The 12891-nt window shown below is 43.3% G+C and overlaps 1 protein-coding gene across 6 annotated transcripts in view; it reads left to right on the top strand.

Annotated features, from left to right (window-relative positions):
* Positions 1–12891, top strand: part of TTC28 (tetratricopeptide repeat domain 28) — a 700618-nt gene that overhangs the window by 570581 nt on the left and 117146 nt on the right. For all 6 annotated transcript variants that reach the window (XM_009438072.5, XM_001172489.6, XM_054675651.2 and 3 more), the window contains 3 exons: positions 3652–4993; positions 6253–6776; positions 10761–10870. In XM_009438072.5, the coding sequence (XP_009436347.1) occupies positions 3652–4993; positions 6253–6776; positions 10761–10870 (1976 nt within the window). The remainder of the gene's footprint in view (positions 1–3651; positions 4994–6252; positions 6777–10760; positions 10871–12891) is intronic.

The following is a 12891-nucleotide window of genomic DNA, read 5'->3' as shown; positions in this document are numbered from 1 at the left end:
GACACTCAGCTGAATGAGGTGGGAGCCAGGCTTGTAAACAGTACTTCTGGCTTAGAGTCCTGTGCCTTTTCTATTATATTGTGCCTTTCTAATGCTTAGCCAGTTTCCTGTAGGATGAGGTAAGTCCCACCCTGCAGGAGAAGTGGGGAGCGTCCAAGGAGACCTGTCTTTGGTGGTGATGGGCCATATAGGAAAGCCAAGCTTCCTCCAGTTGCCTCCAATTGCCTCTCACCACTTGCTTCCTCTTACCCCCATCTTAGCAAACAACAAGTGATTATACTGGCTTAAGAAAATCATTGCAATAAAATCCAAAAGCTGTGAGGGAAAAAAAAAATCACTGCAAAGGCATGATTGTGGGAGAAAGTGCTCCAAGGGAGATTTGGGCACTCCTACTGCCCTCCCCAGCTCCGGCTCTGTTCGTAATTATTGACTCATGGCTGGGCAGATATTTTGACCCTAATTTAAAAAATACAGAAACTGAGGAGAGAGGGAGTAAATGAGGAGAGAGGGAGAAATGTAAAAAAAAAAATTTCCTCTGAGGAAACCTGGAAATTTGAAATGTGAAATTTTTCTCTTTAGATAAAAGTGGTTTAGGACCACATGTTAAATTCAGGTCTTTAGAACTGAAACGTTTCTGTCACTAATAATTTTTCAGCATTAAGAGGGTTGTAGGTGATGCTAAGGTATTATTTCCTCTCGGGAAGCTTTGATTTTCTAACCTTGAGACAGATTCGGAAAAACTCTGATCCTTCCAGCAAGGATCCTGGTGACATCTCTAACCCAGGGAAGTGACCAGACCCAGTCCCCAGGAATGTTACTTTCTTTCTGGATTGGAGTCCAAAAATACTGTTTTTAAACCAAGGGTTATATGTTCGTCATAGAAAAAAAATTAAAATACATGTAAGTAAAAAGAAAAAAAAACTACAATTCTACCACCCAAATATTACTACTCTTAACCTTTAAATACATTTTATGCTATATGTTTAAATATAAACATGTATGTCTATACACAATGCTACTAAAGTATGCATTAAAATGTACTGTTTTGGAATCATATATCCCCTTAATATATTGTAAATTTCTTCCTATGTCAATAAACTTAACTTTTTTTTTTTTTTTTTTTTTTTTTTAAAGGCAGGGTCTCACTCTGTCACCCAGGCTGGAGAGCAGTGGTGTGATCATGGCCTACTGCAGCCTCGAACTTCTGAGCTCAAATGATCCTCCTACCTCAGCCTCCCAAGTAGCTGGGACTACAGGCTCACACCACCATGCCCAGCTAATTTTTTAATTTTTGGTAGAGACAAGGTCTTGTTATGTTACCCAAGCTTCTCTTGAACTCTAAGCTCAAGCTATCCTCTTGCCTCAGCCTTCCAAAGTGCCGGGTTATAGGTGTGAGCCACCACACCCAGCCCCTCACCATTTTTAATGTCACCATGTTCATTCCATTGTATAAATGTACCATGATTTATGTAGTTATTTTTAAATTATGAAATATTTTACTCATAAAAAATATACAGAAGAATTACCATGGCTTATTTAATTTCCAGCACCTCAAGAATTTCCTTTCCTGGAAGGGAATAATTTCAATAACTAATATTGCAATTTCACTCTGCAGTTTTACAGTGCTCTTGCACATACATTATTTCATTTCATCCTCACTATCACCTCCTAAGGTTGGTGTTACGTTTATTGTTTTTCTCATTTTATAGATGAGAAAATATATGAACTATAGATGAACTACATAAAACTCAAAAACACTAAACGATTTACCCTAAGTCCAGTTAAGTCAAAGAGATGGCTGGGTCCCAGGAGTAGATGTGACTCTTGTGGCAGGGCAGATCTCCACAGCATGCAAGGGAGGAGTCAGGACCAGCAGAGTGGTCCCCACAGACTCACCCTGCACTGCAGCCCCAGCTCCTGCCCTGCCCTGACTTCAGCCTTGATCATGCATACTGTCTGCCTTTTCACCCAGTGTGCTCTCTGGGGGCAGAGACTTCTGTCCTCATTCTTCTTTCTACCCCTGCTGCCCACCACAAGTTCTGATACAATAAATGCCCAGCTAATGTCTGCTGGATAAGTGAATGAATGAATAAAGAGTGTCAGAGAGATACACAAATTGGGGAGGCTAGGTTTTCACAGCTTTCTTTCTCAGAGCATCTATTTTTAGTTCAGATGTTTTAACAGAACACATCTTGGCATTTTTGACTTTTGGGGCTTCTGTAGGTTTTAGTCACCACTGGAAAGCTCACAGACTGATGCATGGAAAAGCATGTTCAAAACCAAAGGCAAGGAGAAACCTGTTTGCATACTAGCTTCTCTCCACCTTTTCTAGTGGTGGCCCTCACTCTAGCCCCAACTGGGATGGACGAAGCTCTCCTTAAAGCCAGCTCCCAAGTTACCATTATGCTATCCCTCATTTGAAACCACTTTATAGTTATGTATGATATAACTCATTTTTTTAAACTGCTTGTTAAAACAATAGCTTAGCAGCTATAATATGGTTCATGAGGTTTGTTTGGAGCACTGTTATTGTTGATTGTAAAAGCAGTATAGCAGAATTACAAGAGATTTTAGAACAAAAATTACTGAAATTCCACTACCTAACAAGGCAACTATTTTTGTTTTTGTATAACCCCGTCAAGAGCTTGTCCATGTGTATGGACATACTTACTTTCCTAGTTCCTGTCACGGGAGCATGCAGCATTTTTTCCTGATTTTACCAGTTAATATGATTACAAGAACATTGTTTCCCATTTTTCAGCATAGACTTCATAATTATCTTTTTAATGACTGCATAATCCTCTATTGAGTTGATATACCAAAATGTACTTATACAATCCCCCAGTGTTTCACATTTAAGATGTTTCTGATTTTCCAGTAGTGTATAGTGCCACATTGAAGGTTGTTACGTGTATTGTTATGCAATCTTTTGTGTTTGTCAGATTATTTTCTTAGGATACTTTCCCTTGAGTAAGATTGCTGGGTCAGAGTAGGAGCGCGTTTGTGGTTCTTGCCAGGCTGCTTATGCAAAAAGGTTGTTCCAGTTTATGTCCCCAGCAGTTGGTGTGTTTACCAATTTTAGGACAATCTCATCAGTGTAGGAGTTGTGGTTAATTTTTTTGGTTGCTAATTTAGCCGAAGCAACATGGTACTTCAGGGTTGCTTTATTTTGCATTTCATTGATTATTAAAGGAAATTAGCATTTTCCCCTGTGGTTACTCTTTGTATTTCTTTGGGTGTGAGTTGTCTGCTAACATTTACAGGTCTTCGCCTATTTTAGTAAATTGGGATCTTCATTTTTAAAAAATCAAACCAAATAAACTCTTTACACACAATGGCTATTGAACTTTTTCATTTATGTTTAATATATTTTCCAGTATTGTTTTGCCTTTTGATTTTAGATATGTATTTGTAGTACAAACATTCTTATTTTTGTAATAAAATCAGTAAATGTTTTTTTCTGTTGCTTTGAAACTTAAGCTATCCTCTCTGTGGAGAGCTGATAAATATTTAATTCTACCTTCTGTTATTTTAAATTCTTTAATTCATCTGGATTGCATTTTACTATAAATTGAGATGCAAATTACATTTCTTTCTACATTGTAAATCAGTTATTTCAGTCTTAGTCTGTTCTTTTATTCTCTTTCTCAGGAATCATACACCAGATGAAAGGTGATTATGACACTGCACTGAAACTCCACAAGACCCACCTGTGCATTGCCCAGGAGCTGAGTGATTATGCTGCCCAGGGCCGTGCCTATGGGAATATGGGCAATGCCTACAATGCCCTGGGCATGTACGACCAGGCGGTCAAATACCATCGGCAGGAGCTGCAGATCTCCATGGAAGTGAATGACCGCGCCTCACAGGCCTCCACACATGGGAACCTTGCCGTGGCCTACCAGGCCCTGGGTGCCCATGACCGGGCCCTGCAACACTATCAGAACCACTTGAACATCGCCCGGGAGCTACGAGACATCCAGAGCGAGGCCCGGGCCCTCAGCAACCTGGGCAATTTCCACTGCTCTCGGGGAGAGTATGTCCAGGCTGCCCCCTATTATGAACAGTACCTCCGGCTTGCTCCCGACCTTCAAGACATGGAAGGAGAAGGGAAGGTCTGCCACAATCTTGGCTATGCCCATTACTGCCTTGGAAACTATCAGGAGGCAGTGAAGTACTACGAACAGGATCTGGCACTGGCTAAAGACCTTCACGACAAGTTGAGCCAAGCAAAAGCCTACTGCAACTTGGGCCTAGCATTCAAGGCTCTGCTGAATTTCAGTAAAGCTGAAGAGTGTCAGAAGTACCTACTGTCCCTAGCCCAGTCTCTGAATAATTCCCAGGCTAAATTTCGAGCCCTAGGGAACCTGGGCGATATATTCATCTGTAAAAAAGATATAAATGGTGCAATAAAATTCTATGAGCAGCAACTGGGCTTAGCTCACCAGGTAAAGGACAGAAGATTAGAAGCCAGTGCATATGCAGCCCTGGGCACTACATACCGAATGATCCAGAAGTATGACAAGGCCCTGGGTTATCACACACAGGAACTGGAGGTATATCAGGAGCTGAGTGACTTGCCAGGGGAGTGCAGAGCTCATGGGCACCTGGCTGCTGTCTACATGGCCCTTGGGAAATACACAATGGCATTCAAGTGTTATGAAGAGCAACTGGATCTAGGGCAAAAGCTGAAGGATCCGAGTCTGGAAGCCCAGGTCTATGGCAACATGGGCATCACAAAGATGAACATGAATGTGATGGAAGAAGCCATTGGCTACTTTGAGCAGCAATTGGCCATGCTGCAGCAGCTAAGTGGAAATGAGTCTGTGCTCGACAGGGGCCGGGCCTATGGCAACCTGGGGGATTGCTACGAAGCCCTGGGTGACTATGAGGAAGCTATCAAATACTATGAACAATATTTATCTGTCGCGCAGAGTCTGAATCGCATGCAAGACCAAGCAAAGGCTTACCGGGGCCTGGGAAATGGACACAGGTAAAAATGACCAAGGACAATTGTGGTTTATAGTTCTGCAGAAAGAGCATTTGTGGCAGTAAAGGCAACTTCATGTCTGCATGGCAGTTTGTTAACTAGAAACATTTTCGTACATATCTCATCTGATTCCTCCAACAACTGTTTGAATTAAGTAGTTGATGTTGTTACCCTTATGTTATGGACGAAGAAACTAAAGCCCAGAGAAATTGAGTTAATGCCTAAGATTATGCAGCTTAAAAGGGACAGCTGAGAGTTAAACCCAGGGCTCTGTGACTCCAAATGCAGTGCCTTTTGACTACATTAGAATGAGAAGGATAATAGGGATGGGGAAGGTGAATGAGTCACTTTCACTGATCTTTTCTGAATACCTCCCACATTATATGAATGTGTTTATTAATACAACATCTGCACCTAACCAATTACTTAGACCCCATTGTGTTGCTCCTCAGAAAAGCCACCGGATAATAGGAGAATGCATAAATGTACTATGTTGCATGCATCATCTGTGCAAGGTCCCTTGCACAGATATCTTAATAGTTTAAACAGTTTTGTATTACTCTATATCTATTATCATCTGCTGTGGGATGTGGGATTTATTATCACCGGAATCGGAGGCTCAGGGGAACTAATTCATGTGCCCCACACAACTGGTTTGGTCATGCTCTTTCCACGCTTATCGTGTCTTCTCTTAGCAGCACAAAAAGACACACTGTTGGTCAAGGTGATACTTTCTCCTAAATGTGGGGAACCCAAGAAGGTGCCTGTGTCTGCAGGATATATGGCCCCACCAGAGAGGCAGGGGATTAGGGCTCCTGGAGTGGAGGAAGGGCAAGGGTCAAACTAAATCTTCACCCACAGGGTGCTCTGAGAAGCTCAGGGTGAAAGATTTATAGCCACTGTAAAGTGATTTCAAAAACATAGTCTAAGCGGTAGTGGAAATTGGGAGGCCTGAAGAACCAAACAGTTCACTTGCTATCATTGTGCCTATTAATATATTTTATGTTTCCTCTGGGGTGTATATCCCATTGAATCTCAAGCTCTTGGGAAGGTCACTAAGGGATGACTTTTGAATTGCTTTCCAGATTATGAAATTCCTCTGCATCTCACTCTAAGGGCACATGATAGATTTTAGCTAGAAGAGGAGTTAAGAGCTTCTATAGTAAGTGACAGTGACAAATGCTTTTCATTTTCTCAGGGGCTTTAGCATGTCTGCACCTGCACGAAATAATATCATTGCTTTTCTGTCTACATCCCCACAGGGCAATGGGGAGCTTGCAGCAAGCCCTTGTGTGCTTTGAAAAGAGGCTCGTGGTTGCCCATGAACTTGGGGAGGCCTTCAATAAAGCCCAGGCCTATGGAGAGCTGGGAAGTCTGCACAGCCAATTAGGGAATTACGAACAAGCCATTTCCTGCCTTGAACGCCAGCTGAACATTGCTAGAGATATGAAAGACCGAGCCCTGGAGAGTGACGCAGCCTGTGGCCTGGGGGGCGTTTACCAGCAGATGGGGGAGTATGACACAGCCCTGCAGTACCACCAGCTTGATCTACAGATAGCAGAGGAAACCAACAACCCCACGTGCCAGGGCCGAGCCTATGGGAACCTGGGCCTGACTTATGAATCCCTGGGCACCTTCGAGAGGGCTGTGGTCTATCAAGAACAGCACTTGAGCATTGCTGCACAGATGAATGACTTGGTGGCCAAGACGGTGTCATATAGTAGCCTTGGAAGGACCCATCATGCCTTGCAGAACTATTCCCAAGCAGTCATGTACTTACAGGAAGGTAGGTGAAAAGGCCCATTGTGTTCTCTTGGCCTACTTGAAATCAAGTTCAGAGTCAGAACTCAAGACTCAGAGGGAAGTATGCACAGTTTGAATGGCCACCTCTGTGTGGAGTAAGGGTCTCAGAGGCCACATTGTCAGTTCAACTCCAGAATCACGGTGTCCCCACCAGGTGTCCGTTGATAGTACTAAGGTGTTTCATTGTCCATAGCACCTTGCCCTGCTCTCTCGGACCCAGATTGTCTTACTCTGTCAGTGACAGCATCTACTGCTCGCCAGCTGCCCAAGGAGCTGATACCCTCCTTGCTTTTCAGAACCCTCTGAGGAATGAGCAGCACGTTCTCGCACAGATGAATCAAGTAAGATGTAATCTAAAAAATTATAAGGGTTCGAATCAGAAGAAAATGCCCATCTGCTCCAGGCTCTGTTGTCCCTCTAGAGAATATCTAAACTAACTATATTAAAACTTTATAGAAGTCAGTTCTGACATGGCAGCTGAGGTCTAATCCAGAAGTATCAGTCTGAAGGGCACTCAAGCAGTAAACCAGGCTTCTTTCTCAGCATTTGTCACCTACAGTGCTTGGGTTGGTGCCACAGTAGGGTCTTGTTCCAGGCTGGCCTAGAAACTGAAGGCTGCACAGTTGGACCTTGGATGCTTCCTTCCTCCGAAAGCAGAAGTCCCATAGCAATGTATTTGCCCTCCACCTCTTTACATTGAGATGAGGCTTTCTGCTCTTGAAAGTCCTTCTCACACAGGCATATTGGATCCTCTCACCCTAGAAGGGAAAAAGGGCAGATAGCTCACTGGTAGAAGGAATGGTTACTGATTTCAAGCAAAAACTCTCATTTCCAGGGGGCTTTGCACATAAAGTTTATTTAAGCTGATTCAATTCTCACAATAGTCTTGTGAGGTATATCTTTTTATTCCCATTTTTGCAGTTGAATCACCTGAGGCTCAGAGAAGTACAGTGATTCAATCCTAATCATGTAGTCAGTTAGTCAAGGAGTAGGGCCCAGCCCGAGTTTTCCAACCCAGAAACCATACAAGATCCTCTCTGAGGTTGTTTCTAACTTTACAGTTGCAGAGTAGGGTTGGGCATCCTACCCCCTTTTACTCCTGAGCCCCCACTGGGAAGCCAGGAGAGAGAGAAGCAGCAAGCAAAGAGGAGAGTGGATAAAGAGCTGATGATTCGCTGGTCTCCTTTGCAACAGACCAGGGACTGCACTGGCCTGCAGTCTGAGAGGTTACAGAGAGTCTGGAAGCCACTTCCCAGACCTTATCTACCTCCGCTTCTATCCACATGGGGCTCTGCCTCTATGCATTAAATGAGAATGTTGGCTTCTAATTTCCTGAAACTTGACTGTGGTAAAATTCCAACAGACAAGGAGCAATTTTCAGTTGAATTTGTAAAAACTATTAAATTCAGTCATATGACAACTTTTCAGCTGTGTTCTTTTGTACTTCCTGAAATACTATTTCCATGAAACAGCTGGTTTGCCTGAGACATTGCAACACAATTCTATATTTGTGGAAAACTCTCAAGTTCATTTTTATTGTTTCCTGTAATTTTTTAAGTCTTGCAGAGATCTAAAAACTCTAATTTGTAGCATCTCTACAGTGTCTGTCTTGTGGATGTGTCCACTAGAGAGCCTGCAGCTGATGGCTTTCCTCGTGGGCCAAACCAAATGCCTCTTCTCGTGAGTGCAGGACACCTGGATGGTGCTTTCCGAATGCTCTGAGTTAGGTCTGCAGCCTCTGGCAAGGAGGGACTAGTTTATCTGGAAACCACCCTACTGCTCCCTCTCCCCTGGCTTTCTGAGGGGATGAGGCTGTGGGGCCTTGTAGATCAGCATCACCCTGCTTCAGTGCAATAGACTCTCACAGGTGGGGCCTGGTCTGAGCCTTTTAAACAAGCTCTCCAGGTGCTGTGGAGGGAGACACCTCTGGATAAAACCACTGGTCTCACCCAGCCCTTCCTCTTCTTGCAAATGAAGAAAGGGAGCGTGGATCAATTTGGTGACTTTCCTGGAACCAGTCCCTGACAAACTATAGGTTCTAGGAGAGCTGGATGGGTGAGTCAGGTTCCTAAGAGGCAGAAGCAGAGAGAAGCTGGGGCAGGACAGATACCATGTCTATCCAGTGGGCTTTTAACTCTTCATTGTTGAACCTCAGCTAGAGTCCTACATGCTGAGGATATAGCAGGAACAAAGCAAAGTCCCTGTTTTCATAGAACATGGCTTCGAAGCAGGAGTTGTCTCAGTGAATTTTACTTCTGACTCATAGATCTTGACCTAGAAGGGACATCTGTATTGAAGAATTAATGTGTTTAGCTTATTGAAGGTTTAAACAGTCGGTATCCTTCTGGTTTTCTCCCAAGAACCATCTTCTTTCATATGTTTTTCTATTCTGTGAGATGTTTAAAAATGTGAATTATTTACAAATATTTTTGCTATCCAATAACATGACTTAAAATGTTTCTAAGTTTTCTGAGTTATCAGCATTTTGAAATGTATATTTATGACATTGAACCTGAGTGTCACTTTTCTTACCGTCTCAACAGACTCAGTTCCTTTTCAAAAGCCTGAAATTGCACAGGCCCAGCATGATCAGAGGCAGGCTTCCATCTACCCTGAATTAGATTAAAAGACGGAAGTCCTTCTTTTGTGTGTGCAGTTGTATGGTGGGAGCCTTCATGCTGTCTCTGCACAAGCTAGCTTCTATGTACAGTGAGCAGGATAATGAGGGCAAAGTGATGCTGAGAACTGCCTAGTGACCAATACAATAAATGGTTGCCTTCAGATTTGACTCTCACAAAGCCCTCAAGGTTGCTGGTGTCCTGAAACCCAGAAGCTTGCTGTGGGTAAGTGACCCAAACTGCAGGTGCCTGCCTGAAGGCTGTTAGAATGAGGATGGTTTCATTTAAGGCTTTTGCCTCATAATAGCACTTGTTTTGCAACCCCGCTGAGGCACATCAAAATCTTAGACTGAAAAGGAAAATAGATTAGACATGAAATGTGTCAGTAACATCAGTAACAGAAGGCAGGGTCAGGCTGTGTTCATATTCTGCTTTCAGGAGAACATCGTATGTATCTTCTATTAACACTCATTGGATGCTGTGCACGTGAGAAAGGAAGAATATTCTTTTGCCTTCTGTATTTAACTATCAGGAAGAGCTTTGCCAGCCAAAGAATCAGGTTAGATAAGTTTATCAGCCAGGAGTTTTCCTTTGAAAAGCTATGGATTTCAAATTTAGGAGGGTGACCAGGTTAAGTTTCACTTGTTTTAGTGTTTCTGCCTGCCCAGCAAACCTGTCTCCTGCTGATAGCCATCACCTGGGCTCTTGCTGAGGCATCCTGGAACATCCTGGAAATGTTGCTACCAACACAGAATTTGAAGACAATGCTTATTCTACCTTGGCTGATTCAGCTCTTGTCCTCATTTTATCTAGCTGTGTTGTTAGTATTCTTTTTTTTTTTTTTTTTTACAGAGATGGGTCTCACTAAGTTGCCCAGGCTAGATTCTTACTCCTGGGCTTAAGCAGTCCTCCTGCCTCAGCCTCCTGAGTGGCTCTTGTTAACATTCTTTTATAGACACCTGAAGCAAAATTGGGTGGGAGCAGTGCTATCCCAGCACTTTAGGAGGCCGGGGTGGGTGGATCACTTGAGGTGGGTGGATCAGGAGCTGGAGACCAGCCTGGGCAACATGGTGAAACCCTGTCCGTACCAAAAAATACAAAAGCCAGCCGGGTTGTGGTGGCCCGTGCCCGTAGTCCCAGGTATTCCGGAGGCTGACTGAGGTAGATCACCTGAGCCTGGGGAGGTGCAGGCTGCAGTGAGCTGCCACTGCACTCCAGTCTGGGGAACAGAGTGAGACCCTGTCTCAAAACAAACAAAAACACAAAAGTAAAATGACCCTTCAGGACTCCTTAGGATAGTGGAATTATCCATCTTCTGTGTTTCCTTAAATTTCTCTGTCTGGTTTCAGGTTTAAGGTTAGCTGAGCAACTGGGCCGAAGAGAAGATGAGGCAAAAATTCGCCATGGCCTTGGCCTCTCCCTTTGGGCTAGTGGAAACTTGGAGGAGGCCCAACACCAGGTAAGCAGAACCCCTGACTGAAGTGGATTTTTTGTTTCCAGAAGCATGGGAGACTTTAGGATTACTGTCCTAGTAGTGATGGCATTTACAAGAGGCACTGACTTCTACCCTTGGGCTAATGTGTATGATTTCCCACCTGTACTAGCCCAGAAGTATTTGAACAATTAGTAAAGATTTTTGCTCACTCATGTGATAGATTTCTCAATTTCTTAAGAATTTTTATATTAACTGCTAGTGCTCCCCATTAAACATTGATATGAAATTATATTCATTTCATGACAAGTAAAACAAAAATTCATAATTAAATTTCATGTTTCTAGATATATTAATAGATATAACTTCTCTCTCTCCCTCTTTTACAATAAGGCCATATTTCTGCATATATGCAAGTAGTTGAAGGAAAGTCCCTTGTCATGCTGGCCCTGGAGAGCAGAAAGATCCCTCGAGTTATAGGCCTCCTCTGTTAGGTTGGAGTAGTAGTGAGATGGCTGCATCTAAGATCACGCACTCATCCAGATAGCGAGCATGTGAGTGGTGACTGCAGAGGACATTGTGCTAGACAGAGGGGAGCAAGGATAAGGACATCCAGACTCCTATCCAGAGGTGCTCACAAGAGTTGAAGAGATGTGACTGAATTTGCACCATAGCGTTCTAGAATGTTAGGGTGTTTTACTGTACTTTTAAAATGATTAAAGACAATGTAAAGGATTAATTCTCTAATTTCCTGGTTATAAAAAGTAAAACCTGTGTTGATATTGTGATTTGCAATTTTCAAAGTACTTATTATAGCTCAGTGAATTTGATCCTTAAAATAACCCTGTGAGGTAGAAACTATCCTCTTTATAGAGAGGAAGAAATTGAGTCTCTGAGTCTTGCCAAAAGTCACACAGCCAATTAGTGGCAGAGTTAGGAACACATTCTCTTAGCGCTCTCTGGGTCTATGTCTCTTAGTCTTAGAATTCTGTACTTGATCTTAGCCAAAAGGCCGAGAAGCAAGTAGTCTTAGAATTCTGAAGTTTGGATAAATTTAAAATTTGATACTGAGTTTCCAGCATGTAAATATCAGAGTCATCTTAGACAGTGTGGCATGAGGGGGAAAAAAAAAGAAAATATCAGAGTCAGAAAAGTCTGATGGCCTCACTGATGGAGGAGACTGTTAGAGCATCAGGACAATGTCTCCGTTAGGAATGGCAATTGTCTGGTCCTCAGAGTGTCTATGTGAGTGGGCATGGCTCCTTGAGGAGCTTGCCCAGTGATGATGTGAGCCTGGGACACTGAACCATCTGCAAAGAGCTATCGCCCTTCAGAGAGTGTGGCGCTCTCTTCCCCTCAGGCTCGTCCATTTCCGGGATGCCTTCACCATACCTGTTCTCACTCCCATCCTTACTCACCATGAGGCACGAGGGTGGTGAATTGTGATTGCCTGATGACAAGAGGAGAGGCTTTTTGTTTTAATAAAAATCAGCACTTGGTGGATTAATATCTGTTTTAATATCTTTAAGACCGTAAGTCTCTAATTCCTGTCTTTTAGATCCCCTTGTCTGTCAAAAATCGATTATATAAACTGTAATTTACTGGGCATGATCTGATGCCTTTTTAGGTCCACAAGGACCTACCTGGTGTCAGGTTCTGAGGTCCGAGGGGAGTCAGTGGGCGAGTGGCAGGTAGCTGGAAAAACACTCGAGGAAGCGTAGACAGTTTCACCATGGCTTTACTCACTCTGGGCGCTAGTGAGACCAGGCACGAGCTGTGGGCACAAGCCATATATATGGCGTTAGCAGGGTAATTATACCTTTTAAAGACAATAGTGGCTCTGAGCTAAGCACGAGCTCACATGGGTGATCACCTAATGCGCCTCACATGGTGTCGTTACATAATGAGTGGAGTTGTGAACCTGTGCTCCAAACTCACTGAGTCATGCTGGACTGGATGTCTGCCTTGGCCTATTCTTGACCGCAACACATCCATTTTTCCTTACACCTGGACATCAGACTCTTCCTTTCAAATCTGTAAAAAATATT

Source organism: Pan troglodytes, chromosome 23, assembly GCF_028858775.2.
Source record: "Pan troglodytes isolate AG18354 chromosome 23, NHGRI_mPanTro3-v2.0_pri, whole genome shotgun sequence".
Taxonomy (NCBI): Eukaryota; Metazoa; Chordata; class Mammalia; order Primates; family Hominidae; genus Pan; species Pan troglodytes.
This window is presented reverse-complemented; position numbering and strand designations above follow the sequence as displayed.